At 46.7% G+C, this 27,937-nt stretch overlaps 2 protein-coding genes across 8 annotated transcripts in view; one reads left to right on the forward strand and one right to left on the reverse strand.

Annotated features, from left to right (window-relative positions):
- DOCK6 (dedicator of cytokinesis 6) overlaps positions 1-27,937 on the reverse strand; it is a 140,218-nt gene that overhangs the window by 76,240 nt on the left and 36,041 nt on the right. The window contains exons 4-14 of the mRNA XM_084835640.1: positions 24,092-24,160; positions 20,443-20,572; positions 18,148-18,357; positions 17,619-17,704; positions 16,027-16,093; positions 14,870-15,019; positions 14,143-14,223; positions 13,777-13,933; positions 11,117-11,241; positions 6,869-6,962; positions 5,238-5,400 (exon numbers count right to left, since the gene is read on the reverse strand). Coding sequence (XP_084691766.1) covers positions 5,238-5,400; positions 6,869-6,962; positions 11,117-11,241; positions 13,777-13,933; positions 14,143-14,223; positions 14,870-15,019; positions 16,027-16,093; positions 17,619-17,704; positions 18,148-18,357; positions 20,443-20,572; positions 24,092-24,160 — 1,332 coding nt within the window. The remainder of the gene's footprint in view (positions 1-5,237; positions 5,401-6,868; positions 6,963-11,116; positions 11,242-13,776; positions 13,934-14,142; positions 14,224-14,869; positions 15,020-16,026; positions 16,094-17,618; positions 17,705-18,147; positions 18,358-20,442; positions 20,573-24,091; positions 24,161-27,937) is intronic.
- LOC146353078 (uncharacterized) lies at positions 522-27,872 on the forward strand. Of its 7 annotated transcripts, XM_084835641.1 has the most exons (6): positions 522-833; positions 1,730-1,900; positions 3,594-3,704; positions 11,229-11,274; positions 23,919-24,226; positions 27,046-27,872. In XM_084835641.1, the coding sequence occupies exons 1-5, from the start codon at positions 543-545 to the stop codon at positions 24,122-24,124; spliced, it is 825 nt and encodes a 274-aa protein (XP_084691767.1). In that variant the 5' UTR covers positions 522-542; the 3' UTR covers positions 24,125-24,226; positions 27,046-27,872. The 7 variants fall into 7 exon arrangements, with proteins under 7 accessions (XP_084691767.1, XP_084691771.1, XP_084691768.1 ...); XM_084835645.1 differs by lacking the exons at positions 23,919-24,226; positions 27,046-27,872 and adding an exon at positions 14,212-14,489; XM_084835642.1 differs by lacking the exons at positions 23,919-24,226; positions 27,046-27,872 and adding an exon at positions 4,109-4,185 and having other exon boundaries at positions 11,229-11,651.

Here is a 27,937-nt window from a genome sequence, read left to right on the forward strand (position 1 = left end):
GATAACATACAGAAAGTCAGAGACACAGCCTGAAGGTATCAACAAGCAAGAGACCTTTGGAGTGCAGGTACTTGCATCACCCCCCGCAAGAGGTGGCAGATTACGTAAAATTGCTCCAGACTTGCTCCTGCCAGCCCAGCCAGTACAAACATGCCCAGGATTTGGGCACTCCTGTCACCACCACATACATAGGGCCTGCAGTCCCCTGGAAACATCTGACGTGCCAGAGCCCAAAGGACCAAAAGTCGACCTTCAGGTATCTGAATGTCCCTGTTGTAATCTACTCCACATCCCCATCTGCCAGCCTTGCGAAACTCTCCTGCCTAGGTTAGGGGCTTTGTGCCCCAACCATGAATGAGGAAATGTGGGACAAGAGCCCAGGCTGAAAATACTGCTGACTCATTAACAGCTGGGGAGGGTTGCTCGGCAGCGAGATCCCAGGCTGGATACCACCTCTGTCCTGTTCCTATGTGATCCCTCCCACCCTCTCTATATAAAGGGGAAGATTCCAGCTGCTGTTTTCCCCTGGTCCAGTCACAGCAATGCTGCCTTGCCTATTCCTGAGCATCCTCCTGCCCCCCGTAGCCATGCCTGCCCCTATCCTCGCTGGCCCCCAGCAAGCCGCTCTGCAGGAGGAGGCCAATGTCCTGCTCTACGGGGTGCTACAGTTCAGCGAGGCACTGCACAGCCTCTACGACTCCATGGCATACAAGTTGCACAGGATCAGGCACAGCACCGACGGCTATGAGCAGGGCTTGAGGGCGCTACAGCACCAGACTCAAAGTGCCCAGCAGGACCAGAAAGAGATCAAAGGGATTATTGAGGGGCTGAAGGTAACCATCTGTAAATTATAAAGGGGAGGGGAGCATCAGTCCAAATTAAGAAGCAAAGCAGGAGCTTCAGCAGCAGGGTTTCTGTTTTGTGGGCTGTATTCAGTGGTGCAGAGGCTCACAGGGTCAAAGTGATTAGCAGGGACGATTATGTCATCTCCTCCCCACTTCTCTGTTCCCCCTGAGTGTAGCTGCAATCTTCACAGTAGCTGGGGGTGGGGTGGGGTGGATTTTCCCAGCAACCATGTATTCCTGTGAGCTACCCCTGTTGTAATGCAAAGTACTTTGGGGTGTTTTTGTCCTGAATGGGCAATTAAGACCCCATTCGCTTCACAAGACTTAGTACTTTGTTGATATGGAACAACACAACAGCCTGCCTTCTTTGGACTCCCCTTGGAGGCGTGGCTACGGAGACTGCCCTGATAAGTGTCTGCACCTCAGAATTTACCACTGCACCACTGGCTGCATCTTGATTTATTTCATTTATTATTACATTTATATCCCGCCTTTTTTTCCTCACATGTTCCTCCTCTTCCTCTCCATTTTATCCTCACAACAACCCTGTGAAATAGGCTCGGCTGAGAGTCAGTGACTGGCCCAAAGACACCCAGTGAGCTCCACGACTGAGTGGGGAACCTGGATTTTCCGAGTCCCAGCCCAACACTCAAACCACTACACCACACAGGATCTCTTCACAGGAGGATGCATAGCAGAGCACAGGGGCTTACATCCTTAGTCTAGCTCCATAGTTGACACTGTAATCTTGCAGTCTTACAATATAAAATTCCCAATCTAGTCCACACGCGGAGGCCACAATCCCAGCAGCCAGGCCCTATGACCACTCTTCCTGTCCCCTCTCCTCTCCTCCCCACACACCACCTCTGCTCTTTCTTCGACAGGCTGAGGACATGGTATTGAGGCAACAGTCTCAGAGCCACAAGAAAATGCTGCAGAAGATGCATGTGGGTTACCACAACCTGGCACAGCAAGTGAAGGCGTTCGAAGAGATGCTGAGCAGCATGGGAGAACGAGATTTCCAGAGCAAGGAATGGGGTTCTGGTGCTCTGAAGGTAACCCACCACCTTCTCCTCTGGGGGCACTACTCTGTAAAGTGGTGCCCTATATCGTTTGCTTTGACCCCTTTATGCTTTTCACAGCTCTGCTCTCCCAGATTCTTAGGGGCTCAAACTAGTGCCTGGGTATGTGGATTCTGAGCTTATCTGTACTGTGGGGGGGGGGATCTCCATCTAGCCCACTTTCCTCCACACTTTTATCTTTCTTCCAAACCTGTACACTTACATTTACAGGCAGAGGAACCAACTCAGCTATTCGTTAACTCAGCTGTGTATAAGGTTTACTCATGTGGACACCTCTGCCCCTCATCCATCTCCACAGAAAAATGCTGCATCTTTTCAGAGGAGCGTGAATAGGACATCTATGTTTCTCTTGCCCTGAAGTTCCCCTGCAGGGGTGGGCATCTGCCCGCTGCCAGCAGTAACTGAAGCATTTGCAGGCAACCAGGGATCATGGAAGCTTGCAAGCCTTCACAATCCCTAGCTGTCTTTGACAGTTTTGCATGGCCAAAAGGAGCCCTACTGGGAACTCTCTTAGCCATGCAAAGCTGTCATTTGCAGCTGAGGATCATGGAGGCTTCGAAACACTCATGATCCTTGGCTGCAATTGTTTTCTGTGCTCAGGGGAGGCCACGACAGGCTCCTGGCTGCATTTTGGGGCTTTAGGGCTGGGCGGGTGAGAGGGGGTTAAAATCAAGACTTTGTCTCCAAGTCAGATTTTATTCTGAAACAGAGAAGGATTTATGGGCCTTGTAATACTAGCCTCCTCTTTGAGACGAGCCCCCAAAGCTCCTATCCAGGCCCGAGCTAGGCAAGCTCCACCAGCATCTCTCTTTGGCCTAGGAAGAGAGCGCCAGAGGGCCCGTGCAGCTGCTGTCACACATCTTGATCATTGTCACACATCTTATGGGAGAGACAGCACACCATGTATTGTGCCAAGTGCAGGATAACCTTCCAGGTCTCTCAAAAGCAACACACGGTTACTTGGAATCTCAGCAGCAGTGGTGGCATTCTCACCTCTCAGAAAAATTAAGCGAGATCCCTACTCATTTTAAGCTCATGAGCTTATTTGCTGCTTATCCAAATCTCTTTTAAGGTCCTGTGTGCCTTAACGGCATGAACAGCAGGGGCCTCGAGGCAAGGATTACAGCTGTTAGAGCTCAGTGCACCATTATCCCTAGGCACATATTCAATGCGAAGAACGTTAGGCTAGGGGCAATTCCCACAGCAGCATCTCCTCCTGACTCTTACATGGGTCAGATGTGGCACCACCCTGCTCTTTCTAGTAATATGGTCAGTGCAGTAAACAGGCTCTCTGGCCTTCTCTTCCTAGGCTAGGGTAGCAGGTTGCAATTTTCATTGCACTACTGCTATTGCAAGGCTTTGATAGGCACAATTAGAAAAACAACACATCCATGCAGCACAGTCCCTTCTTAAGAGGGCATGCATTCTGCATCAGAAAGGCAAAAGATGGTGATTGCAGGAGGCCAGCGTCTGGAGAGAGAGAGAGAGAGAGCGAGCGAGCGAGCGAGCACCAAGAGTGTGCAATGAAAAAGGTCAGAGGTGAGGAGTCCCCAGGGTTGCAAATTGGGATTAAAAGCATCCGAAGCATCAAGGAAGAGAGGAACAAGAGGAACACAGCGGAGTTCGAGAGAGCCTCCTCTGTTAACTGATATCTTCTCTGCCGTAGGCACACACGCAACATCAGAAGCTCACCATCTGGTCCCTGCTGGGAGCAACCCAGCAGCAGCAACAGCAAATGGCTCAACAGACAGAACAGCTGCTCTGGCTCCAAGAACAGGCAAGGCAAGAGGGGTGAGGTACCCCTTGGGGAGGGGTCTTAAACATACATCAAACATCTATCAAATGAGTGAGTGGCAGTGGGAGGCCCTGGCTGACGCGGTTTGCGAGACGTGAAAACAGTCTGAGGTAGGGCACGTGATGCAGGGTGATAATCAGTATCACAATATGACAGTATCATAGTGATAATCACTGCAAGGTCCAGGAGGAGGGAAGAGAGAAGTCTCGGATCCCTGATAAATGAGGCTGGTACATCCACCTTGTATTTGCTGTCAAAGCCAGCATGTGAACATACCCTAGCAGCCCATGTCTCCATGTCCACAAGCAGGCAAGACCCCATGAAAGAAGGTAGGTTTGACAGGTGGCCTGCCAGCCTAACACAGATCTATGGCTCCTTTTTTCCAGATGAAGCACCACAGAGATGCCAACCCAAATGTGGGGGACATGGAGAAATACACGGGGGCAAAATTCATGCCAAGGAGGTAGAGGGTGTCATGATCTTCGGAGCAGAAAGCGACCTGTTGTCTCCTTTAAAAGTCACAGTAGCCTTGTGGCAGCTATTGGCACCTGTCCTGCAACCCAGCTGAATCTGCCATAGGGGTAGCAGGAATGGGCTAGGAGGACCCTAAGCCCTTTCCATCTGCTGCTGGATTTACCTAACTATTTGGTTAAGCACGTAGATAGATGAGGCATTACAACACCTTCTTGTATGAAAGGCTGCAAGTCCTCTGAGGGGCTCTTTGAAAAGGGACACCAGCAAAACAAGCAGCCATTCTGCAAGCTACATGGCCTTCACCCAAGGAAGCTGCTGCATCTGAGAAGGCTCTCACTATAGGGAGCTTATGATGTGTACACTCTGGATGTCTGTTGTTCAGTGTGGGCATTCAGTGCTGCAACACTGCTTTGGCTGCCAGAGCTAGCCAGATCCAACATCGGAGGGACTTTACTTTTATTTATTGCATGCTGGAAAAGGACTGGGACGTTATTTTGAGTTTAATGAAAGCAGCAGCTACAGCCAAGGCCAGAATCTTGGTGCTGAACATTGACATTTCTGGGTTCTTCAGACTATAGACAGATGATGGCAGGGAGCTGGAAACTTGTCACGGCTTCACTTAAAAATAGTAACTGAGCACTACAAGATAGACCAAATTGTTTTCATAATGAAAGATGAAGCCCCCTTTGTTCCTGAACACACACATTTAAGGAGCTGCCACACTGTTTGTAAAGGGAGGTACCTTGCTGGCAACTGAGAGAAAGTCGGGAAAAGGTGAACTGGGCAGGAATGAAAAGGAACTGAAGGATTCAGCCAACATCATGTTCCAGTGCAGGATAATTCTTCTGCACCAGCTGGAACGTTGACTACTGTCTATAGTTGTACCCTTCATTTCTGCCACTTCAAAACACACAGAGGAAATCAGTAGCACAGGACTGCAGGGAGCAGAGCTATGGTGGGAAATTTAAACACCATAAAGCACACAAAATAGAGCTACTTTTACCCTTTTGGCCAGCAAAATAGCCTTAAACCTGCACCCACCTATACGTTGTGTGAGGTGTGTAGACTTCCCTGACTGGGAACTCAAGGATCTCCTTGGTGGGTCGGACACGGAGGTCAGGATAGGGCTTGACATGCAGCAGTTCAGGGGACAGGCAGTAATGGGGGCTCTCTGGCACTGGTGAAATGTCGATCTTGAGTTGGGCTGTAGTACAGAAACGAAAGAAGTGTAGGTAAGAAGGTCTTGCACACAGAACACAACATGTCCAGACAGACACAAAGCCCCAAGACTGAGCATGGACAGGTGGAGAGTTCCCTTTCCCTTCCATATCTTCATCACATCTGAAACTGAAGGCTAAGCACTTGTAGCAGCAGAACTCCGCACCTTCAGAGGGCGTCACAGTGAGGAGAGCCACACATGGTGGTCAAACAACAGTGCAGTGCACAAGGGAGAGAGGCCTGGCCTTTACATAAACAAAAAGAGAGAGAGAGAGAGAGAGATTGCAACAGAGATACGAAGGGACAACACATGAACTGTAAAGGAGGACTGGCTGGAATTAGCTCAGAGTGGTTTGCACTTATGGGCAGCCCATGGGCCACATGTGGCTCTTGGCCATTCTCTACGTGGCCTGCACAGCCCCAGGAAGCCCTGCTCATTTCTCCCTGCTGCCCAGCTGATCAGGCATCAGTTGGGTGGTGGTGAGGCCAACATGCACCGCGCACCACACACATGTGTGGGATCGGGGGGGGGGAGATAGAGAAAGTGTGTGTGTGTGAATGGCGTGACTGTGCCCTGGTTCTACCACCCCACCCACCAATAGCCCCACTCACTCACACGGCCCCTCAAGTGTTACGCAGGGACCAAGGCAGCCTCGGACCCTGAAAAGGCTGCCCACCCCTGCTATGGGGCATAACGCTGCAATTTAAGTTAGAAACAAGCACAAACGCTGGACTGCTGGGGTCAAGGGGCACAGGAATCTGGGAAACCTCTGCCACCGCCTCTGGGTTGCCCAGAACTTTACAGCAGGGATGGGCAATGTATATTCCATGGGCCGCATACCCTCCCTTCTCCCCAAAATTGTAAAAACAAACCCCAAAACAACCACAAACACAAAATGGCATCCAGAGCGGTCACATTGGAGCCTTTTTGACCCAAGCTAATTTTGACCTTTTTGGTACTCCGCAGCCGCACCGGACACTCGCTTTTTAAAATTTCACTGCGGGGGTGGGGGGTGGAGCCTGCTGGGGGTAGAGGGAGGCAAAAATGCCACCAGACCTCCTGAAGTTGCCCACCTCTGCTTTATAGTACCTGTACCATCCACTTTCCAGCCTCTAGTTCCTACGTGTGATATAGCAAGAAAACCTCCCATTCCACTAGTTGTGAGTACATCACAATTATGCTGATTGGATCTATCTCTTGCATTAATTGACCTTTTGGCCTCCCTTTCTCAAAAAAAATAAAAAAAACAAAATTGCAGACACACGCATGTTTTTCTTCTCTCTGTTCTCAGAATACATATTCCTACACACACACACACACACTTTGGTGACTGTTTCATGTTCCTGACCAAGTGGGCTCTAGCCTACAAGCTGACACCAAAAGAAATGCTTTAATCTTTTAAGATGTCACAAGAGCCTTTGTTATTTTTGCTGCAACAGGCACCCCACCTTACCTGTGACAGGCCGGAGCCTCCTAAGGACAGATGATGGCCGCCTCATATCTACTAGGAATTTGTACAGGTCCTCATCACTGAGGCGATCGCCTTCCTGAAAATCAGAGTGCAGGGGAAAGAGGAAAAACAGAAAGGAAGAAGGTGGTTGAACTAGAGTATGAGGGTGGCAACTACTGACACAAGGAACAAAGACCCCTGTGAGTTCCTCGGTGGGTGCAGCATTACCACCCCACTACCCCTACCTGCCCTTGCAATGCCTCCAAGTCTCATTCTCTGACATCAATCCCTGGGAAAATTCTGGAGCAGATTATAAAGCAATCAGTCTGTAAGCACCTTGAAAACAATGCAGTGATTACTTGAAGCCAACATGGATCTGATCTCATTTTTTTGATCAGGTAACCTCCCTTGGGGACTGTGGGAATACTGTGGACATACTATATCTTGAATTCAGCAAAGCTTTTGACAAAGTGTCCCATGATATCCTGATTAGCAAACTAGCTCAAAGTGGCTAGATGAAACAACGATCCGGTGGATCCACAGTTGGCTACGGAATTGGATTCAAATGCTTATCAATGGGATCTTCTCAAACTGGGGAGAGGTAATGAGCAGGATACCACAGGGCTCAGTCCTGGGCCCCGTGCTCTTCAACATTTTTATGAATGACTTGGAGGAGGGAATTGCTGATCAGATTTGCAAATGACACAAAACTGGGCAGGACAGCTAATACTCAGGAAAACAGAAACAAAATTCAAAGTGATCTTGATAGACTGGAGCGCTGGGCAGAAAACAACAGAATGACATTTAATAGGGACAAATGCCAAGTTCTGCACTTAGGAAAAAGAAACCAAATGCACAGTTACAAGATGGGGGATACGTGGCTCAACCACACTACAAGCGAGAAGGATCTTGGAATTGTTGTCGATCACATGCTGAATATGAGCCAACAATGTGATGTGGCTGCAAAAAAGGCAAATGGTCTTTTGGGCTCCATTAATAGAAGCATAGCTTCCAAATCCTGGGAAGTACTAGTTCCCCTCTACTCAGCACTGGTTAGGCCTCATCTGGAGTACTGTGTCCAGTTCTGGGCACTGCACTTTAAGAAGGATGCAGACAAGCTGGAGAGGGTTCAGAGGAGGGCAGCAAAGATGATCAGGGGTCTGGAAACAAAGCCCTATGAAAAGAGACGGAAAGAACTGGGCATGTTTAGCCTTGAGAAGAAAAGACTGAATGATAGCGCTCTTTAAGTACTTGAAAGGTTGTCACAGAGAGGAAGGCCAGGATCTTTTCTCAATCATCCCAAAGTGCAGGACACAGAATAACGGGCTCAAGTTACAGGAAGCCAGATTCCGGCTGAACATCAGGAAAAACTTCCTGACTGTTAGAGCAATACAACAATGGAGCCAATGACCTAGGGAGGTGGTGGGCTCTCCCACACTGGAGGCATTCAAGACGAGGCTGGACAGACACCTGTCAGGGATGCTTTGACTTGGATTCCTGCATTGAGCAGGGGGTTGGACTCGATGGTCTTATAGGCCCCTTCCAACCCTACGATCCTATGATTTTATGTATTGCACAGCAAACAATTAGCCAAATTAGACAATCCTTCATTAAACAGACAGTATGGTGTCCAATAGACACAAAACACACTTTTTTGTTGAATAAGACGCAGCCTAAGATCCATAGACACGACAGGTACATCCCAAAGTGGCAAGCCACTGATCAGGTATTTTGTGGTGGTGCCTGCAGCAGTTTTTCAATTTCCCAAATGTGCTCACGGGTCCAAAAAGGCTGGGGACCCCTGCTTTAGGGAATGCAACTTGCCAAGGTGTGTTGAGTACAGGATTTTGGAGAGCCTTTCCTTTCCTTTCCTCCCATCCATCCCTTTTTAAGGTCTTGGTGCTCTCCCTCTCTCCTCCCGGGGCAGTCACAACAGAAGACAGGATGTTGACACCCACCACCTCAATATGCTTTCGTTTGGAAAGATGCAGAAGGGTGTGTGTGATTTTTCCCCATGCTCTATGGCAGACCAACTGCTATACTTTGGGGCAAGGAAGGATGTTTTCCAGATGAGATCCTGGAGGTTTTCTGCCTCTTTTGCAGCATGCAACTTGGCTCCACTCACTACAGTCATCTGTATCTATGTGTCTTATAGGCACCTTTTTATGGCAAACTGGCTACTCTGAGGCCTGGATGGACTTTCAGTTTCTTCAAAATTCTGATTCTATGGTTTGAGTCACATGGCCATTTCCAAGGTGGAAGAGAGTTACCACAAATTACGTTTACTTTCGAAAAGCATGTAGTAACTTAGATTTTCTGACAGTGCCCCCATATGGACAGAAGCTACCATGCTTTGAAAAAATACTCTAGCACCCAAGAAGACACTACTTCATTCATAACTGAAAGGAATCTGAGTGCCTATTTTGCTAGCTAGAAAAGTCTCTGAGACAGTACTCAGTAGCATGTTAAGACCAAGGTGGCTACAGCTAACAACATATTGTAAAGGTTAATGAGCACTAAGCTGCTTCTAGTCAAACCATGGATTGCAAGAAGATTCTGCCCAAACTCTCAAGTTTTGTTGGAATGTACTCTTTCTTTCTTTCTTTCTTTCTTTCTTGATTGGCCAACTTTTAGGGCAGAGGCCCTCCCAAGGCAATAAAATACATAAAATACAGCGATATAATACATAAAAACAGTTAAAATATTAGAAGTGATAAAACATAAAAACAATAAAAACAACAATAAAAGCCAACAATAAAACCAGCAACAATGTTAACAGCAGTAACAGCAACCACAGAAGTCATATCAACAGAAGGCCAAGGTAAAATAATATACTTTCAAGGCCTTCTTAAAAGTCTGCAATGATGGAGCATGGCAGACCTCCTATGGCAGCTTATTCCAAAGGTGTGGGGTCACTGCAGAGAAGGCCCTCTCAGGTGTGATCGCCCACTTGACAGCTCTCATGGGTGGGCAAATGAGAAGAGCCTCGCTTTCTGATCTTAAAGTGTGGGCAGGCTGATATGGGTTTAGATGGGCCTTCAAGTAACTTGGTCCCAAACCGTTTAAGGCTTTAAAGGTCAAAAGCAGCACTTTGAATTGGGCTAGGAAATGCACGCCTCGCCCCCACCAATACTTGGGCAGCCGCATTCTGCACAAACTGGAGTTTCTGAACAGTCTTCAAAGGCAGACCCATGTACAGCGCATTACAATAGTCCAGCCTGGACATGACTAGTATGTGGATAACTGAGGCAAGGTCCATCCTCTCCAGATAGGGCAGCAGCTGGCATACCAGCCTAAGCTGGTAAAAAGAACTCCTGGACACCACAGCCACCTGGGCTTTCCCAGTTAGCTCGGAATCCAGGAGGACTCCCAAACTGCACACTTGGTCTTCCAGGGGGAGTGCAACCCCATCTAAGACCAGTTGTAAACCTCCATCCAAAGTAGTTGGTTTCCCAACCCACAGTACCCCTGTCTGGATTAAGTTTCAGCTTGTTCACCCTCATCTTTCCCAAAACAGCCTCCAGCACTGGTTCAAGAGTTCCACAGCCTCCCTGGGATGTGCAGATAGAAACAAAAGGTACAGCTGAGTATCATCTGCATACTGATGACATTTCAGCCCAAACCTCCTGATGACTTCCCCCAGCGGTTTCATGCAGAGGTTAAAAAGCATGGGGGACAAGATAGAACCTTGCAGCATCCAGTGGGCAAATGGCCATGGGGTGGAACCGAAGTCCCCTAGCACCACCTTCTGAGACCTCTCCTCCAGAAAGGACCGGAACCACTTTAAAACTGTGCCTCCCAAGCCCAATCCAGATAAACGATCCAGAAGGATACCATGGTCGATGGTATCGAAAGCTGAACACACATCGAAAACGTTTGTGCAAAGCGCTGTAGAATCTCACAGCTGTAAGAAAGGAAGAAGGAGCCATATGGGCTTTGAGCTGGGGGCCTCCACCTAATTTAAAATGGACTGCAGGCCAACATTCCACTTCAAACCATACCCATCCTCCAAACAAGTCTACCAGCATTGGGGGTGGGGGTGGGGAGACGGCAGAAGGGAGGGAGGGAGGAAGAATTATAGCTTCACATGAGGAAAGAGAACATCCTCCTACACAGACAGGTATTTGCCTTCCAACTCTCTGGTCCTGCAGTTGCATTCTTAAGGACAGATATCCCATCTTAGAGATATTAAAACTAGAGAGAGGGATGCTATGGTTCGGCCCAACCCAACCCATGTTTCTACATTCCCACCTGCTTAAAGAAGTTGGTGACGGTGAGGGTAGCTGGCCGGAAGTTGCTGAAGCTGCACATCTCCTCCCCAACACTCATGCGCTCATAAGTTTTCCTCTTGCGCTCATTCCAGGTGCCTCTGCGGTCTAGAAAAGAGGAAGATGTGTTCAACAGCAGAGGTATGTACACGCAGAGCGCACGCGCACACAAAATCAGGAGCCACATTAAAGGATAACAAAGAGGGTTGGACTCTACCATGGACTCATGTATGGCATTAGGAAAGTCGCTACCACAGCCTTTCAGTTTCACACTAATGGTGTGGCAAAGAGAGAGCCTTGCAAGCCTCTTATGGGTTGTTTGTTTACAAAACACAGATGTCCCATAAAAAGATCGGCAGTAGCTGTTACCAAGTACTGTGTTGTATCATTTCATGAACCTCTTACAATATGCAAGGGAAGAGGATTTCAGCTTTATCAAATCTGTAGTCTGCCAAACTTGTCTGTATCTTTTCAGCTAAAGTTAAAAATGCTTTAAATTAAATAAAATATTAGTCTCGTCACACAACCAAGCTCTTAAGGGGTAACTGACTGATCATCGCCATGAAAAATCAACCCCTAAACCTACCCGACTCTGCTACAGAGGTTGTATTCTACAATGCAATCAATTGCAAAGTCCACTGAATTTAAAAAATGTTTGTTACCATCTTGTAGCAGTTATACTTGGGGTCTTCCATACAAACCCCCCAGAATCTATTCCTCAAAGTGGACTTTCATCCCCAATATCTCTCTGCTGATTTCCTGAAGTGGTCAGATAGCAACACACCCTTGTTTAATGAAAGGAGTGCAAGACAGGAGTTCAATGACTTCAGTTCCCCAGGAGAATTACATCCTAGGATGTTGATGGCCCCTCGGAACCTCTATCTATTATCTTTCAGAAATTGTGGAGAACAGGTGAGATATCGGGGGACTAGAGGAGCGCAAATGTTGCCCTTATCTTCAAAAAGGGAAAAAAAGAAGATCTAGGGAGTTACAGACCAGTCAGTCTGACATCAGTACATGGGGAAATTCTAGAGCAGATGATAAAGCACTCTAACTGTAGGTACTTTGACACTCATGTGGAAGACAGCATGGATTTGTCAAGAACAAGTCCTGCCAGATTAATCTTATTTCATTTTTCAATCGGGTAACTTCCTTAGTAGATTGCTGAAATGCTATGGGCATAATATATCTTGATTTCAACAAGGCATTTGACAAAGTGCACCTTGATAGTCTGATTGGCAAGCTAGTTAAATGTGGATGGCACTACTACTAGGTAGATCCAGAGCTGGCTGGAGAACGTACTCAGAGCGCTCGTCAATGGTTCCTCATCAAACTGGAGGGAGGTACTGAGTGGAGTGCCACAGGGCTCAGTCCTGGGCCCTGTACTCACCCATATTTTTATTCATGACCTGGAGGAAGAGGTGGGGGGATGCTTATTAAATTTGCAGATGACACAAAATTGGGCGGGATAGCTAATACCCTGGAAGACAGAAACAAAATTCAAAGTGATCTTGATAGACTGGAGCGCTGGACAGAAAATAACAGAATGAAATTTAATAGGGATAAATGCCCAGTTCTTCACCTAGGAAAAAGAAACCAAATGCACAGTTACAGGATGGGGGATACGTGGTTCAACAACACTACAAAGGAGAAGGATCTTGGAATTGTTGTCGATCACAAGCTGAATGGTTGTCACAGAGAGGAAGACCAGGATCTCTTCTCCATCATACCGGAGTGAAGGACACGGAATAATGGGCTCAAGTGACAGGAAGCCAGATTCTGGCTGAACATCAGGAAAAGCTTCCTGGCTGTTAGAGCAATACGACAATGGAACCAATGACCTAGGGAGGTAGTGGGCTCTCCCACACTGGAGGCATTCAAAACGAGGCTGGACAGCCATCTGTCAGGGATGCTCTGACTTGGATTCCTGCATTGAGCGGGGGTTGGACTCGATGGCCTTGCATGCCCCTTCCAACCCTACTATTCTATGATTCTATGATCTTGCAAGGAAAGATTGAACGAACTGGATATGCTTAGCCTTGAGAAGACTGAGGGGTAATATGCTAGTACTTTTCAGGTGTCTAAAGGGTTGTCACACAGAAGAGGGCCGCAACTTGTTTTCTATCATCCAAGACTGTAGGACACAAAATAACAGGCTGAAGTTACAAGGGAGATTTCAGTCGAACATCAGGAAAAACTCCCTAAGGATCACAACAGTCTGAGAATTGAACCAACTGCCTAGGGAGGAGGTGGGCTCTCCGTCACTGGAGGTATTTAAGCAGAAACTAGACAGCCGTCTGTTAGGGATGTTTTAAACTGGATCCCTGCACTAAGCAGGGGTTTGGGCTCCATGGAGTAAAGGCCCCTTCCAGCTCTATGATTCTATGACAGAGAAGCTGCAGCTTCTTTCATCTCAGTCTCTGTCTCATGACCATAAACAATTGGCATCATTCTGCTCCTTCATCTGGTGAGCCTTAGGCTGTGTAAACATGACTGCAAAACTGTGGGTTGGTTTTACTCTGATTGCAATGCTAACATACTGTGGGTCAGCTTTAAACTACTTACATGCTGATGCATAACTGAGCTGGGGGTGTGGGGAACTGTAGTGCCACTTACTGAGCTTGGCCACAGCATTACACTTACCACTCTCAGAGTCAGAAGCATCCCTCTCGAGCATACCAGTACTGTTGATTATATTCATGAGGTGGATGGCAGTCCAGGCAAATGGCATGCGGTACCGCCCCAAACGGTTGCAGAACTGCTCTCCTGCCAGCCGCAGCTTCTCCAGCTTCTCCTTGTTCTGGAAGCCCAAGGAGGAAATATCATCACTGCAACAGAATTTAATTGTTCAATCCTTACCTTATCCTCCTGTGAAATACTTCCATGAGGCAGACAGTGAGGATGGTGGGGGAAGTAACTCACTCCAGGCCACCCGGCGAATGAATGGTCAAGTCCAACATACTATGACCACATGCACACACACACATTTCTACATCTGACTCCAATTACCTTCAGCGCATCAGTTTCTTTCATGACCATGTATGGCTCACAGCACTCACTGATGTCTCCTTGCTGCAGCACCTTCTCCAGCTGTGTAGGGAAAGGGGAAGCAGGTTACTGGTGAAGAAGTGTAACAGATGCCCTGAGGTTCCTGAGGATTAAATCACAAGTGCTGTGAGCTCTGCCTCAAGTTCTATCCCTAGCTCTGGCAAGAGAGGCCAGAGCTTAAGCAGCCAGGGCATGCAACATCAGATGAAGAGCCCCACACTCAGAGCTCGGCTTCCTCAGCACTAAAAGAAACTGTGCCATGTAAAGCCCCACTGTATCCTGTATAAATGTAATTAAAGCATTTTTGCATGAGTTTGTTTCTTTTGAATAATTCATTCTGCTTCTGCTAGTCATCGGAAAGAGCAAGGAGAACACTAAAGTCCTATCCACCTGACTACTGGAAACCTTACTAAGTCCTACTCCAGTTTCGGAGAATCCATTAGACATTGCATATAAGCTTTCAAAACTATCTTCGCAGACATAAGGATCAGAAGCTTGCTTTTTTAAAAAGGACATCTAAGATTCTCAAGATACTGCATTCTGCCCCCATTGAAACAAACTATTCTCCTGCCTTCACACCATGTAGCAGAATGCAGACACTCCTGTCTACATCCCACCCACAGCATCTGTTCGAACAGCTGCAAGGTGGGTGAACGCGACAGGCTTAACTCAGGACCAAGCACCTCACCTTGATCACCAGAAATACATCTGGAGAAGGATGAGTGAGAGAGAAGACCGCCGAACGCGCCAGCGTGGAGATGGCAGGGTGGACACTGTGAGCTCGCAGGAGGCCCTTAGTGTGCTCCGAATTCAGGTCAAAGTGGAAGTTCTCAGAGACCTACAGAGGTGGGGAAGGGCATCAGCCAAAGGAAGTCGCCACGCGCTCTTGCGGCCCTCCCTCACAGCCACAAAGGTGGCAACGCACCCAGTAGCACCACAGCAGCAGGAGCACAGGCAAAGGGCGGTTCTGGACTTCAGGCAAAGCTGAGCTGCTGTGGACTCGGAATCTGGCTTGCTGCTGCCGCCACACGAGCGAGAAGCTTGGGCCCACTCCTCCAGGCAGCGGCCCTGGAGGAGCGTCCCACTAGCTCCTGCCAGACCTCCCTGGTGCCACATCGTAGTCTCCTGAGGTGCTCACTAAGCCCAAATTTAGTGAGCGGGTGGGGGGGGGGGACAGATAGAGAAGGCAGGGGAGAAAGCAGCAGGGCATGCAGCCAGCTCGGCCTCCTCCTGCCGCTGAAGCCATATTCCCACCTGATTGGGAAGGACCAGACAAAGCACATCCTGTTGGAGAGGGGGTTCCTACGGAGCCATTTCCTACAACATGCTTCGATTGACCCTTCCGTTCTCCTTTCTTTGAAACTCCCAACTACAAAGGGGGTACTTGAGGCAGGAACCCAGGAGAGCCCCATTGCACCAACAGAAGGCAGGACACCATCTAGGGAAGGAGAAAAACCCTCCTCTCTTCAGAAGTCTGGAAGTAGTTCCTGGTCCTCCTGGAGGTGGAAGGGACTGTAGACAGCTGCGACTCCAGGGGAAGAAATGAGCCCACATTGAGTGAGTCCTGTGTATATGCTGCTAAGACACCTATACCCTGATGTAATCCAGAGCAGCTCCAACAGTGCTCCCCTTGTCTATCAAGCGAGTGCGTGAAAAGGATCTTGACCCATTTTAGGGAGCTTTCCAGTCTGCAGCACATTGGCAAGGCCCTCAAAGTCCTGGTGTGCTCGACTCTCTGCCCCTTTTACAATCTCGACCTCATTCCGGCTGAAAGATAACACTCGCCCAGCTCCACTGATTACTCCAGCTGTCTAGGCATAGCAGGTTAACAGAACCAAGAGGTACCTTTTTCTTCTCTTTCACATCGTACAGTGCCAGGGATCCAAAGATGGGCTCGATCTCGATCTCAAACCTTCTCCAAGGAAGAGGATACAAAAAAGAGGGAGGAATCGTTACCAAGGGTGTTTACAAAAAGGAAACAACCATCCCTGCCTCAACCATAGCCAATGCCTAGCCCTGCTCCAGTCAAGACTCTGGAGCTCTGCCTCCAAAGGAATCAAGGGTGCTGCCGCTGCCACCAGCCCCCAAATCTGTATACAACCCAGACCAACGTGTGCCATAAGCAGAAATCAGGTGCCCTACGGAACACTTACAACAGCCTTCTCCAACCCGGTGTCCTCCAGATGTTTTGGACACCAGCTCCCATCAGCCCCAGCCAGCATAGTAAATGGTTGGGAATGCCGGGAATTGAAGTCCAGAACATCCGGAGGGCATCAGGTTGGGGAAGCCTGGCATACAATAGCTCACACAAGCAAGTAAAACAATATGCTCAAGTTTCACTAGTCAAATGAACTAAGGTGGGTGAGATTTCTTTCTGATATTAAATATTGGTAGCCCAACAAGCAACTCCAAGGGAAATTTGACTGCAGTGCAACTTCACAGTACTCAACATCTTGTTCATCACTATGGTGATCTCTAGTGCTCCAGATACACACCCAAAACGATGTAGCTGAGGTGTACAGTAAATTACTCAAAATGTAAGGATCAGAATTCTGGCAATACTTCTGCACTTTCAATACTTTCCCAGCTAGATGTGTCATTCAGGGCTGCCCTTTTCGACAAACCATGTCTGTAGAATTTCATATAGAATCTGGGGTGGCAATTTAGATTCCCAAGACTCTCCAGTTTTTTAAAATAAAAAAGCAAACTTCTAGCTTCCCCTTGTCAAATACTTGGACACTGGGCCCAGAACTCAGGTTTGAGCAAAAATATAAACAGATCATTTGTTTTCAGCAAAACAGCTGAGTGGAAAAATTGGAATTTCTACCAAAAGGAGATGTTTTGTGGTCATCTTATGGTGGTATCTGTATAGACCTAAGTTGTGGTAAGGCCCACATACACACAGATGATTGATGGCCAACACAACACTTCTGAGGAAGTTCAGAAATGCACTTGACTTGATGCATCTCCAAACCCTGCCATGGACATACAGAGCCTAGGTGCATGGACAGTGCAAACTGCATCCCTGGAGCCAATTCTGTGGGCTGGACTAATAGGCACACACAAGGGACCTGCAATGCATAGGTTTCCACTGTCATAGCAACACAGAGGGCCCTCCTCCCCAAAGGATTCCTGCCATGTGCTTGCAGCTTGTTTGAAATGTATCATGGAAGTCCACTGGACATAACCTAGTTCCAGTGCAGCTCTCCAACATAACATGACAGCAAACGCACACGCACGCACACACAATCTTCCAGTGAAAACAGAGCGTGTGAAAGTGTTCCCTGGATTCGGAATTTAGTTTTCCTTTGGCCTCCTCCTTGGATGCCACCACATCCTGAAGCATCAAGCAAAAGCCCTTGCATTGCACCCAAACCTCCATGTACTTCCTACTGTGGGTTTTGGGGTTCCTTGATATCAAATGTAGAGAGACTTACTTCAAAGACAAACACTTCACTAGGATCCTCTGGCCAAAGTGCTCCTTTGGAACTTCTGGGATGCTGCAGCGTTCCACTGCCTCATCCTGGGAAAACAAAGGGAAAGACACCATCTACACACTCATGTGCTTGGCACTGGGAAAATACTGTGGGAGCTCACCAGAACAAAGGAGATTCTAACTGGAATGCCCTGGGGCACAGAAGCGAGACAGGACAGCCCTGCAGCCTCTTCGGAAGAAGAATTAAGGGCCAGTAACCACAGGTCCTGTCCCCAGGTGCTCTCTCAAGCAGCCCCAAGCCAGCTCCTACTCCCCTTTCTGGACAAAACCAGGATGAACAGAATGAGATGGCTGCAGTGGCTGTTCCTCCTGCCTTTATAAAAATATCAACAAAGACTGTGGCAGGGGAAGCATCCTCTACACAACCTGGTGTCAGCCAGCCTCAGAAGCCTGTATCTGAACAGACCGCCATCTGCTGGAATGTGCACAATTCCACAGAAGGCCAATGGAATCTCAGGGCTTGTGCTCACGTCATCAGGAGCAGGATAAAGAGCCAGGATCTCGCTGTGCCGGTTCTTCTTTCGCAGCTCCTCATTCGTACGGTCAGTCTCTTCAACGGCAGTGCGCACCAGGAGCGAGCGCAACAAGAAGTCAGCTGCAGAGTTCTTCAAGTCAAAGATGCTGGAGGCCCAGCTGCCTCGGGGTGTATCATCCATGGAGGCAGAGCAGCGCTTCTCATCCTGGAGGGACAGGAAGCATCTGCTGTTAGGGGAAGGGGGGAGCTCTGGGTGGACCACAGCATAGCCTCATGGATAACCACAGTTTCCTTCAACTGCAAACAGCAAACCCCATGGAGCATCTAGGAAATGCACACCAGGCCAGAGAATTTACTGGCTCAGCACAGGTGCACGCACAGCCAAGTGCTGTGTTAGTGCAGGGAAACTTCCTAGCCAAGCTAGCATTGTTTCCAGCCTTCAGCTGACCTAGCCTTCTCTTCCACTGCCAGACCAGACTACACACCATATACACAGTGAGACAAGAGCTGCCATGGTCTAATTTCCCAACAGGGGAGTGGGGGTGGGGTGGGGGGGTGGAGGAGAGAATCTTCTCTGTATATTCTCTCCTTTTCATAAGCTTGCATACAGTAACTTGTCCTTGCTAATTTTGCCTCCTAGTTTCAGAATTTGTCAGCCATTCGATGCTGCCCTTCTATGTCCACCCTTCCCTCTCCACCAGGAAAACTAGAAACTTTGTTTTTTAAAAGATTCTGCTGATGCCAAGGGAGGTTTACCTCTAGTTTGCCTCTCTGCACTTGAGAGTTAAAGAAGACAAGGACGAGCAAATTCAGTCAACATAGCCATGTATATTAACTGGATACTTGAATCTTGAAGGTGGAACTATGAATCATGAGAAGACACTGTTCCCAACTCTGTTTTTCTCAAAGGAAAAGAAGGGGGGATTAAACAGGGTACTGGTGTAGGAGAAATGGCAAGCGGAAGGGGGTGCTTAACCATTCCACCACCTACCAATATTTCCTAGACGTTCCCCCCAGCTTCACTGTTAACCGTTCCCCCACCACGCAGCCAAAGTGAGAGAAAAATGGTGTTGGAGGGATCTGCATGAGAGAATCAGTGGGCAAAGGAGGGTTTAAATATCCCTCCCACCAATTCTTCCCTTCAAATGGCTATTTCACCTTCATCACATTTCCTCAGAAAATGCAGGCTTAGGGATACACATGTGCTGCATCCAGGCATTGCGTTTCAAGCAAAATCTGGGGTTATTTTGATGATGCCCAGTAGTCAATGGCAAATGGCTCACAGGCACAAGGCCATCAAGGGCAGGGTTTCACTGGCCCACACTTCTCCTTCACTATGGCCTCCAGTTGCAGACCCCCATGGACAAATGCCCATGGACAAACGTTCCTTCTGACCCACACTTTTCCTTACATTTTGCCACTTTATAATACCAGACCTTGCTCCAAAAAAAAGAAAGAATTTGAATTATCATTTAAATTAAGTTTTAAATATCAGAATTACATGAAGTAACTGCATTTCTGAAGATTTCCATAACTGAGAGTAGAATCTATCTAGACCTTTCTTAGTAAAATGCTGTGTTACAAACACTCCATTATACTGAAAGACAGACAAGAATTAAGATCGGAATTTATATACGAAACCAATTCAAAACATGCCTACAGTTTTGGCCAAAATCCAAATATGTTCTGCACTGACACCCTGTTTTCCTTTCTAGAGAATTTCCTTTCCAGAAGTGATCTTCCCAGAATACACACATTCCTTTTAAAACTCTGAAGTTCAAAGGGCAGGTTGGAGATTTGGCTTTCTAAAGGGGAAACTGGGGGGAAATAGCCTGCACACACCGTCAGCAAATCTGCTGCTTTCATAAGCTCTTGTGTCATATTCCCAACTTGCTTTTTGAAGACACAGAAGTTTTCATGAATTGCTTGAGGGGAAAATGGAAATATGCACACAACGTGTATCTTGAATCTCACAGTTATTGGAATAGGTTTGGGGTTTATACAGATTTCTGCCTACATTTTGGCATAAAAACAAATTAAGTCTGTGCTGAATATTTGCCATGTTGCAAATACTTTTGCCACATTCACAGCCTACCCACTCCAAATGCGAACATGCGGGGCTAGAAAACAGAGATTCAAATTTCATATTTTGAGTTTCTACATCCTCAAATTCAAAAAGGTCAGCCAAAGTTTGGATTTTGATACATTTGGAATCAAAAGTTTTCCTGTCAGGACACAAAAAGTGCTGTTCCAAGAAGCTGCTAGACTTTACAAACCTGACTTGACTTACCGGATCCCCCTGACTATTCCTCTCTTCAGTGACTTCATCTAGTTCGAAGACTTGACTCGGTAGCCCCTTCTGCCTATCCCTTTGCCTCTCAGCAGTAATGGCATTGTACATGGTGCTCAGCCTTTGGTACCTAAATCAGGGCAGAAAAAACAGTGATGTTACTGTCTGCTGGAAGTCAGTGTGACAGCATGAATGCAGAGGAGATTTAAAAGACAATCACATCAAGCTCTTTAAAGGTGCCTTTCCCCTTTGTATGAATGCTGGGGGGGGGGGGGGAATCACAGTTTCTTGTACAGTTCTGCTTTCTCACCTAATTGTGCATCCTTCAGGATATAATGGATTTAAATCCTCAAAATTACATCACTCTATGGATAAAGCCTACAGTTAGTATTGTATTTTTTTTCCCTTGCTGGTTTCCTCCATTGCTACAGAGCACAGGTAGGGAAACTTTTTTCTATTGAGGGCCACATTACCCCAGAGATAATCTGTCAGGGACTACATGCCACTGGTGGGTGGGGCAGGCTGGAGCCAAACTCTGTGAGCACCCTCTTCTCTCTCTTTCTGCCACCTCCTTTCTCCCCCTTTCCCCCTCCTTGCCATTAAGGATGGGTGGAACATTTGTTTTGCACTTCCCAAACCTAAACATGAGCCTGAACACAGTTACATGTCAAAATCCTTACTTTTCTGAAGTTTGCCATGCTGCTTGCAAATAAAAAAGTGTGTGCAAAAATGTGCATTTGAAAAGTGCATACCAAAAAATGTGGATATCTTGGAAAATACACACAAAAGCACTTTAATGGAAAAATAGCTTGCAACCAAGCATATAGTTGAAAAAGTGCACACAGAAATGCATATATTTTGAAAAATGCATGCAAAAATACGTACAAATTTCATGCATACTAAAAAAATAATAATTCATGATCTGATGCAGGTATGTTCTATCCTCCTCCCTACCTCAAACACAGAATTTTGCTGGTGGTACAGATGTCATTCCACTCCATTTGCAACCCTCCCATGTTTTCACATTCCTTTCATTTCCATCCACATGAAATTAGGCCAAGGGCCTCATGCTGCTTGAGAGGTTTCTACTCATAAAAGGCACCCCAAAATAATTTAAAACAAATTACATAAATAAATAAAACTTGGCCCACCCCTTCCATAAAACTAAATAATGTGCCTGCAGAAGACAGATTCAGCTGCAAGAAGGTGCTTTTTAACTTGAGGCTGTTCACACCTTGAACAGGTGTGTTGGCAACTTGGGTGGGGGTTTGTGGGGGAAGAGAATGTCTGAGCCAATGGCAAAAGGCAAACCAAAAATTAAAGTGTGGGGCTGTAACATCGACAAGGTGGACAGTTCAAAGAACAACCTACTGATCAACTTTACAATTAAGAGGTTTCAGGAAGTTTTAATTGTTACCCTATTTTACTATGAAAACTGCTTTTAGAACTTTTTGTTGAAAAGTGGCATATAGATCTTTTTAAATATATCTGTTAATTTGCACTGCTTTCTACTACCCAGAGGCAGGCTGAGGTCTTTTGCAGACAATACATGCTGTATGTCAACTCAGTGCCACTGTATGGGAAGAAACCCACAGCTATGGTCTTTGCGCTGAGGGCACTGCTTCTGACATCCCTCTTAAGGCCTAACTTGGCATACAGGGGATGCATGGCTACCTCTGACCACATTTCCCCTGTGTGTCTCCTGAGTAACATCTAGTAAGGTACAATCATGCTCAGCATCCAACACCCCAGCTGCCAGCAGTCCCCAAAGATATATATGTGGGGGCCAGTGAAATGCTAACATCATGCCATGCATTTCTTTTACTAGACATTACCAGGGAGTCACCAGTCCGGAGCAGCCATGGTTCCCCATAACACCTAGTTAGGACCTTTACTAGCTTTCATGTGCAGTTGGAAGCACTAGAGAAGAGAAATACGCGAGGTGGGAAAAGATTACATTTTCATGGCTGTGCCAGCCCAAGGGTCTCTGCAAATATCTAAAACTGGGAACTGTCCAAAACCATGAAGCCTCTGTGTATGCTGGCAGCAAATTCTGGAGCAACCCACAGATAGCCTGGGACAGAGGATCAAGAATTCCCAACTAATTCAGGGTACTTCTAGGCAGAGGGCTCCTAAGCACTACCACTCAGAAGGCACTGGGCACCTATTCTATCTTTTCCTCTTTAACAGATTTTAGGCTTTGCTCAGCTGGGGCCTCAACTTGTTCACTAAGTGCTGAAAGCAGAACACTTGAAATGGATGCTTAGCTAGGGCAGGAGCCCATGACTGCTTCTCATGCCACCTACTCAGTGAATACAACTGATCCGCTCCCTTGTTCAAAGCATACTGAGATGAGATCAACTGGGTTTGCCCATTTAGTAAGTGAAGCCATCAATCATAGGGTCTGGGGCAGGGCACTGAAACGCCTATTTCACAGACGCTAAGGGCTCTCTTGCTTGACATAGTGAACTTAGTTTGAAAGATTCACAAGAAGCAGGGTTGACATGCTTCTACCCAGAGTTTTTTAGGAATGAAATTTTTTATTTAAAACAAACTTACTACCAACTGTTACACTATAAGTTCTAAAAACATACAACTAAAAATTGAAACGATAATTACAGAATTACAAATTTACAAATTACAAAATATAAAATGCAAATTACAACACAAATTACCGAAATACCAAGTTACCTGGTTACAAAATTATAGGATTATAAAATTGTAATATATTATAAAGTTACAACATTACAAACTTCAACAATTACAGAATCCCCAATTTCACTATTCTCGCTATACTCATTTTACTCACGAAAACTCAGATGCTTCTCAGGTAATTGGTGGTGTGGAGTCCTCCAACCATTTCCACCATTTCTTCCACTTACCCTGAGGCTCCCTTTTCTTCTCATATCTGGCCACCCCTTTTAACCTATTATAAACATAATGTACTGCTGAATCTAAATCTGACTCCTTTTTTTTCCAATTCTGTGCTATGTTGTACACTAATGATTAACAAAACCAACAGATTAATTATCCTCACAGTTGTCCAATGAATATCCCAGTACTGATGTTGTTTTTGTTTCATTCTCTCATGGGACACCCGAATGAAACAGCTCCTCCTCCACAACTGGCTGACTGTTAAAGCAATAATTATGCAGTTACTAAAAGGACGTGGAATATCTAGGACTCTGTGTATCAAGTGGTCAATTATATAACAACGGTCCATGTAAATAGTTCAGGCACTACTGAACGAATGGCAAGCAATTTACTCCAACGTACTTTAAAGGAAGTTCCAAAAGCTTTCCTGCCTCTCTCTCTTCAGCCTTCCTGGCCCCTCAGAGGAATAGAGGCTGGGTGAAGAGGAGCTTGTAGAAAGGTGCAAATGTGCGCCAGTATAGATGGGAAATGGGAGGAGCCACAGTAAGGTAGGTTCCTTTAGCTAGTAGAGTGTTTTAACCATTTTCCCTTTTGAAACACAGTGCTCCGCTACCAGAGATTCCTTAAGTGGTGCCTATTCAGCGCACAACCAAAAGACGAAACTCTGTACATGTCATCAAATTCCCTCCCACCCACCCACCAAATGGCAGAGAGACACCTTTTGCCATCCTTTCCTAAGCAGACTGCAAGAGCACAGCAGAGTTACCAAACCTACTTCCTCTGGACAACGACCCAGTTTTCCGTGTAGACTTGTACAGCATCTCGTACGCGTGCATCCTGCTTCCTGGAGAAGAAAGAAAAGGGAAGAGGCCTTGTGGCTACAGCACATTGGCTAGTAAAACGTGTACAGGTTAGTAACTTCAACAGACTTATTTGCAAGGCTAACTTGGGATTAAGTTTCTCTTCACATGTTTTGCTCCCACACCTTTAGTAAACAACTGATAACTTTCCCTGGATATACTTTTCTCCAGCATGGGTCACAAAAGCCCAATTACCTTTGCAGATTCCTGTTAAGAGACCAATTGGAAGCCTAACCCCTGTAAGAAACTGTGCTTGGCAGACAGTCTAAATGGCCACCGTTAGTCCTCTCAACAGGCGCCTTCTTTCTGTCGCTCAGACCCAAGGCTTCCTAGGCTTCAATGGCAGTTGCTGAGTACTTTTTCCTATCTGCCAAGGTGGCCTTTCCTTTAAGATATGGGGCTGGTGGCCACGATTCCTGGCTTTGTAACAAAGATGGGCTGATAGAATGCACTCTGCATGGATGGCAATCCAGAAGCTTTACTTGATGTAGAACGCAGCAGCCTGCCTCCCGACAAAGTGGAATGCCAGCAGCATATTCTACTAGCAATTTGCCTGCAGCAGCATATCTATTTCCTCAACAAAAAATGCAAGCTGTTGGGTTTAGCACTAAAGATCCAGAAGGACTGAGCCCAGCATATTTATCCCTCCCAATGTCTTATCTCATCAGCATGAAGAGCATCCTCCTAAATATACTCCTTACGAGTATATTTAGATGTGTGATGGCTAGTACACAGATGAAGGAAAACTCATTGTAAATCTGACCCAATGCAGATTAGAGCTCATTATTGAGCCTATTCTATGGCAGTGATAGGGACAGCGTTTTTTTCCACCACCACTGCATCTTCTCAGTGTTTCTCAGAGGAGCTTTTCCAGATGGCTAAAAGCCTATTGCACTCTGACCCTGGGAGTAATATGGTATAACCCTTGGTAGCACGTTGCGAGATGTTTGCAAGATACTTTCAAGCGAAAGTTGCTCATGTACATCATGACTTAGACTTTACATTTAATACAGTCCCTTTAATGGAGGTGTCTACAGCACCATCTGGTCCACTTTTCTTAGATGAGTTCCAGATGTTGAGGCCTGAGGATGTGGACAAGATGCTTTGCAAAATCCATCTGACCACTTCTGCTTGCACCTTGCCCCTCATGGCTTATTGCACTCAATAGGAAGGAGTCGTCCATCTCAGTCTGGCAGGTTGTAAATTCCTCTTTGAGAGAGTCGGTGGTACCAGCCTCTTCGAAAGAAGCAGTGATCAGGCCACTCCTGAAGGAACCTAACCTGGACCCAGAAGAAATAAACTATGGGCCAGTTGCCAAAGTCCCCTCCCTGGGCAAGGTGCTCGAGCAAGTGGTCAACTGTTGGCTCCAGGCACTCTTGGATGAAACTGATTTTTTAGATCCATTTCAATCAGGCTTCAGGCTTGGGTTTGGAACAGAACCTGCTTTGCCGAGAGAAAGACGGGGAAATTGTAACCCTGTTCATTCCCTCAGATTTCTCTGTGGCTTTTGATACCATCCACCATGGTATCCTTCTGGATAGGCTGTCTGGGATGGGGCTTGGAAGTACTGTACTGCAGGGGTTCCGTTCCTACTTGGAGGTCAATTTCAGAAGATGGTGCTAGGGGATTACTGCTATGCAACATGGCAGTTATGCTATGCAGTTCCACAGGGCTCTATTTTATCCCCCACGATGTTTGACGTCTACATGAAACTGCTGGGGGCAGTCATCCAGAGATGTGGACTGAGGTGTCACCAACATCAGGGTGACACTCAGCTCTACCTCTCCTTTCTGTCCAGTGGATGTTCTGAACTGGATGAGGGCCAACAGACTGAGGCTCAGGCCAGACAAGATGGAGGTGTTTTAGTAGGTGGTTTGTCTGCCTGGCTCAGCAGTGCTAAACTTGCTTTGGAGGGGGTTGTACTGCCCCTAAATGATCACGTGCACGGTTTGAGAGTGCTCTCCAGTCAAGCATTGCCACTGGAGGCACAAGTGGCCTCTGTGGCTAACAGTTCTTTTTATCAGCTTAAGCTGATATACCAACTGCAACCCTATCTGGGCAGAGTCAGCCTTGCTACAGTTATCCATGCTGTGATAACCTCCCGGGTGGATTACTGCATGGAGTTGTATGTGGGGTTGCCTTTGAAAACAGTCTGTAAACTTCAGCTAGTCCAAAACAGGGCAGTTAGACTGTTAACTGGGACTTGACAATATGATCATATTACACCAGTGCAGAGTAATCTGCACTGGCTTCCAGTCTGTTTCCGGGCCCAATTAAAAAGTGCTGGTATTAACCTTTAACAGCTTGGGGCCAGGTTACCTGAACATCTCCTCCTGTATATACCTAACTGGACCCTCCCTAAGGTCATCTTCAGAGGCCCTTCCTCAGGTGCCTCCACCAAATGACGTGCGACAGGTGACTACTAAGGAAAGGGGCCTTTTCAGTGGTGGCATCCTGGTTGTGGAATGCCCTCCCAAGAGAGGCTTACCTGGCACCTATGTTGTGGCCTTTTCAGTGCAAGGTGAAGACCTTTTTATTCTCTTGAACTTTGCAGTCTTTCCATTTTAAAAATGTGTTGGTGCTTCTTAGATCCTTGCACTGTTGCTGTCCTACAGTGTTGGTTTAACTTTGGTTTTATTTTATGCCTGTTTTAATTTGTTTTAGGTTGTACACTGTTTTATTATATTTATGAATTGTATTGTTTTAAACTTTGTTTCGTTTCAGCTACTGGACTGTATAGAAATGCAGTACATTCACACAGCTCCTTGTTCCCTTAGCAGTGGTGCCACATGCTGGCTCTTGTATGATAAAGCTGGATCACTGCTCCATAAAATCATGCTAAATTGCATTTTCTGTTTTAAATTTTCAGATGATTATGGATGAAGTTCATATATGCACATGGTTCAGTGAAGCTACTGATTATTTTCCATGATTTTAGTAATCAAGTATATTGTACACACAGAGTACTAATTTTAGCTCACTTGACTGTACCTCATTTTCATTATTTTATTTATTTATTGCATTTATATCCCACCTTTTTTCTTCCAAGTAACCCAAAGCAGTGTACATAATCCTCCTCCTCTCCATTTTATCTTCACAACAACCCTGACGTCAAACAATCATGAGGTAGGCTGGCCTGAAAGTCTGTGACTGGTTCAAAATCACCCAGTGAGCTTCTATGGCCAAGTGGGGACTACAACCCGGATCTCCTGGCTCCCAGACCAACACTCAAACCACTACACTACACTGGTTCACTATGCACTTTGTGCCCCGTTGTTATACTACTAGATGAAACTCATTGCAACATCCATCTGTAATATTTTTGGCTTCATCCAATATAATGCTGAAATTCCGTGGGGGACTATTAGATCCCTTGCCACAACATTCCCTCCCTCCTCCTGTGTGTGTTGCTTCAAATGGGATTCTCCCAGTTCCCCTCCTCCATCAGCCTCCTTCCTACGTGTATGGTGATCTCTGTTCAGCCAGGGTCTACCATGGTTCATGCCCTCAGGGTTTTTTGTGGTGTTTTTAAAATGTTCCTGCAGCTCATAGAATCATAGAATAGTAGGGTTGGAAGGGGCCTACAAGGCCATCGAGTCCAACCCCCTGCTCAATGCAGGAATCCAAGTCAGAGCATCCCCGACAAATGACTGTCCAGCCTCGTCTTGAAGGCCTCCAGTGTGGGAGAGCCCACCACCTCCCTAGGGAATTGGTTCCATTGTCGTATTGCTCTTACAGTCAGGAAATTTTTCCTGATGTTC

Source organism: Heloderma suspectum, chromosome 2 (assembly GCF_057233095.1).
Source record: "Heloderma suspectum isolate Gila_16-S chromosome 2, 16-S_ref, whole genome shotgun sequence".
Lineage (NCBI taxonomy): Eukaryota > Metazoa > Chordata > Lepidosauria > Squamata > Helodermatidae > Heloderma > Heloderma suspectum.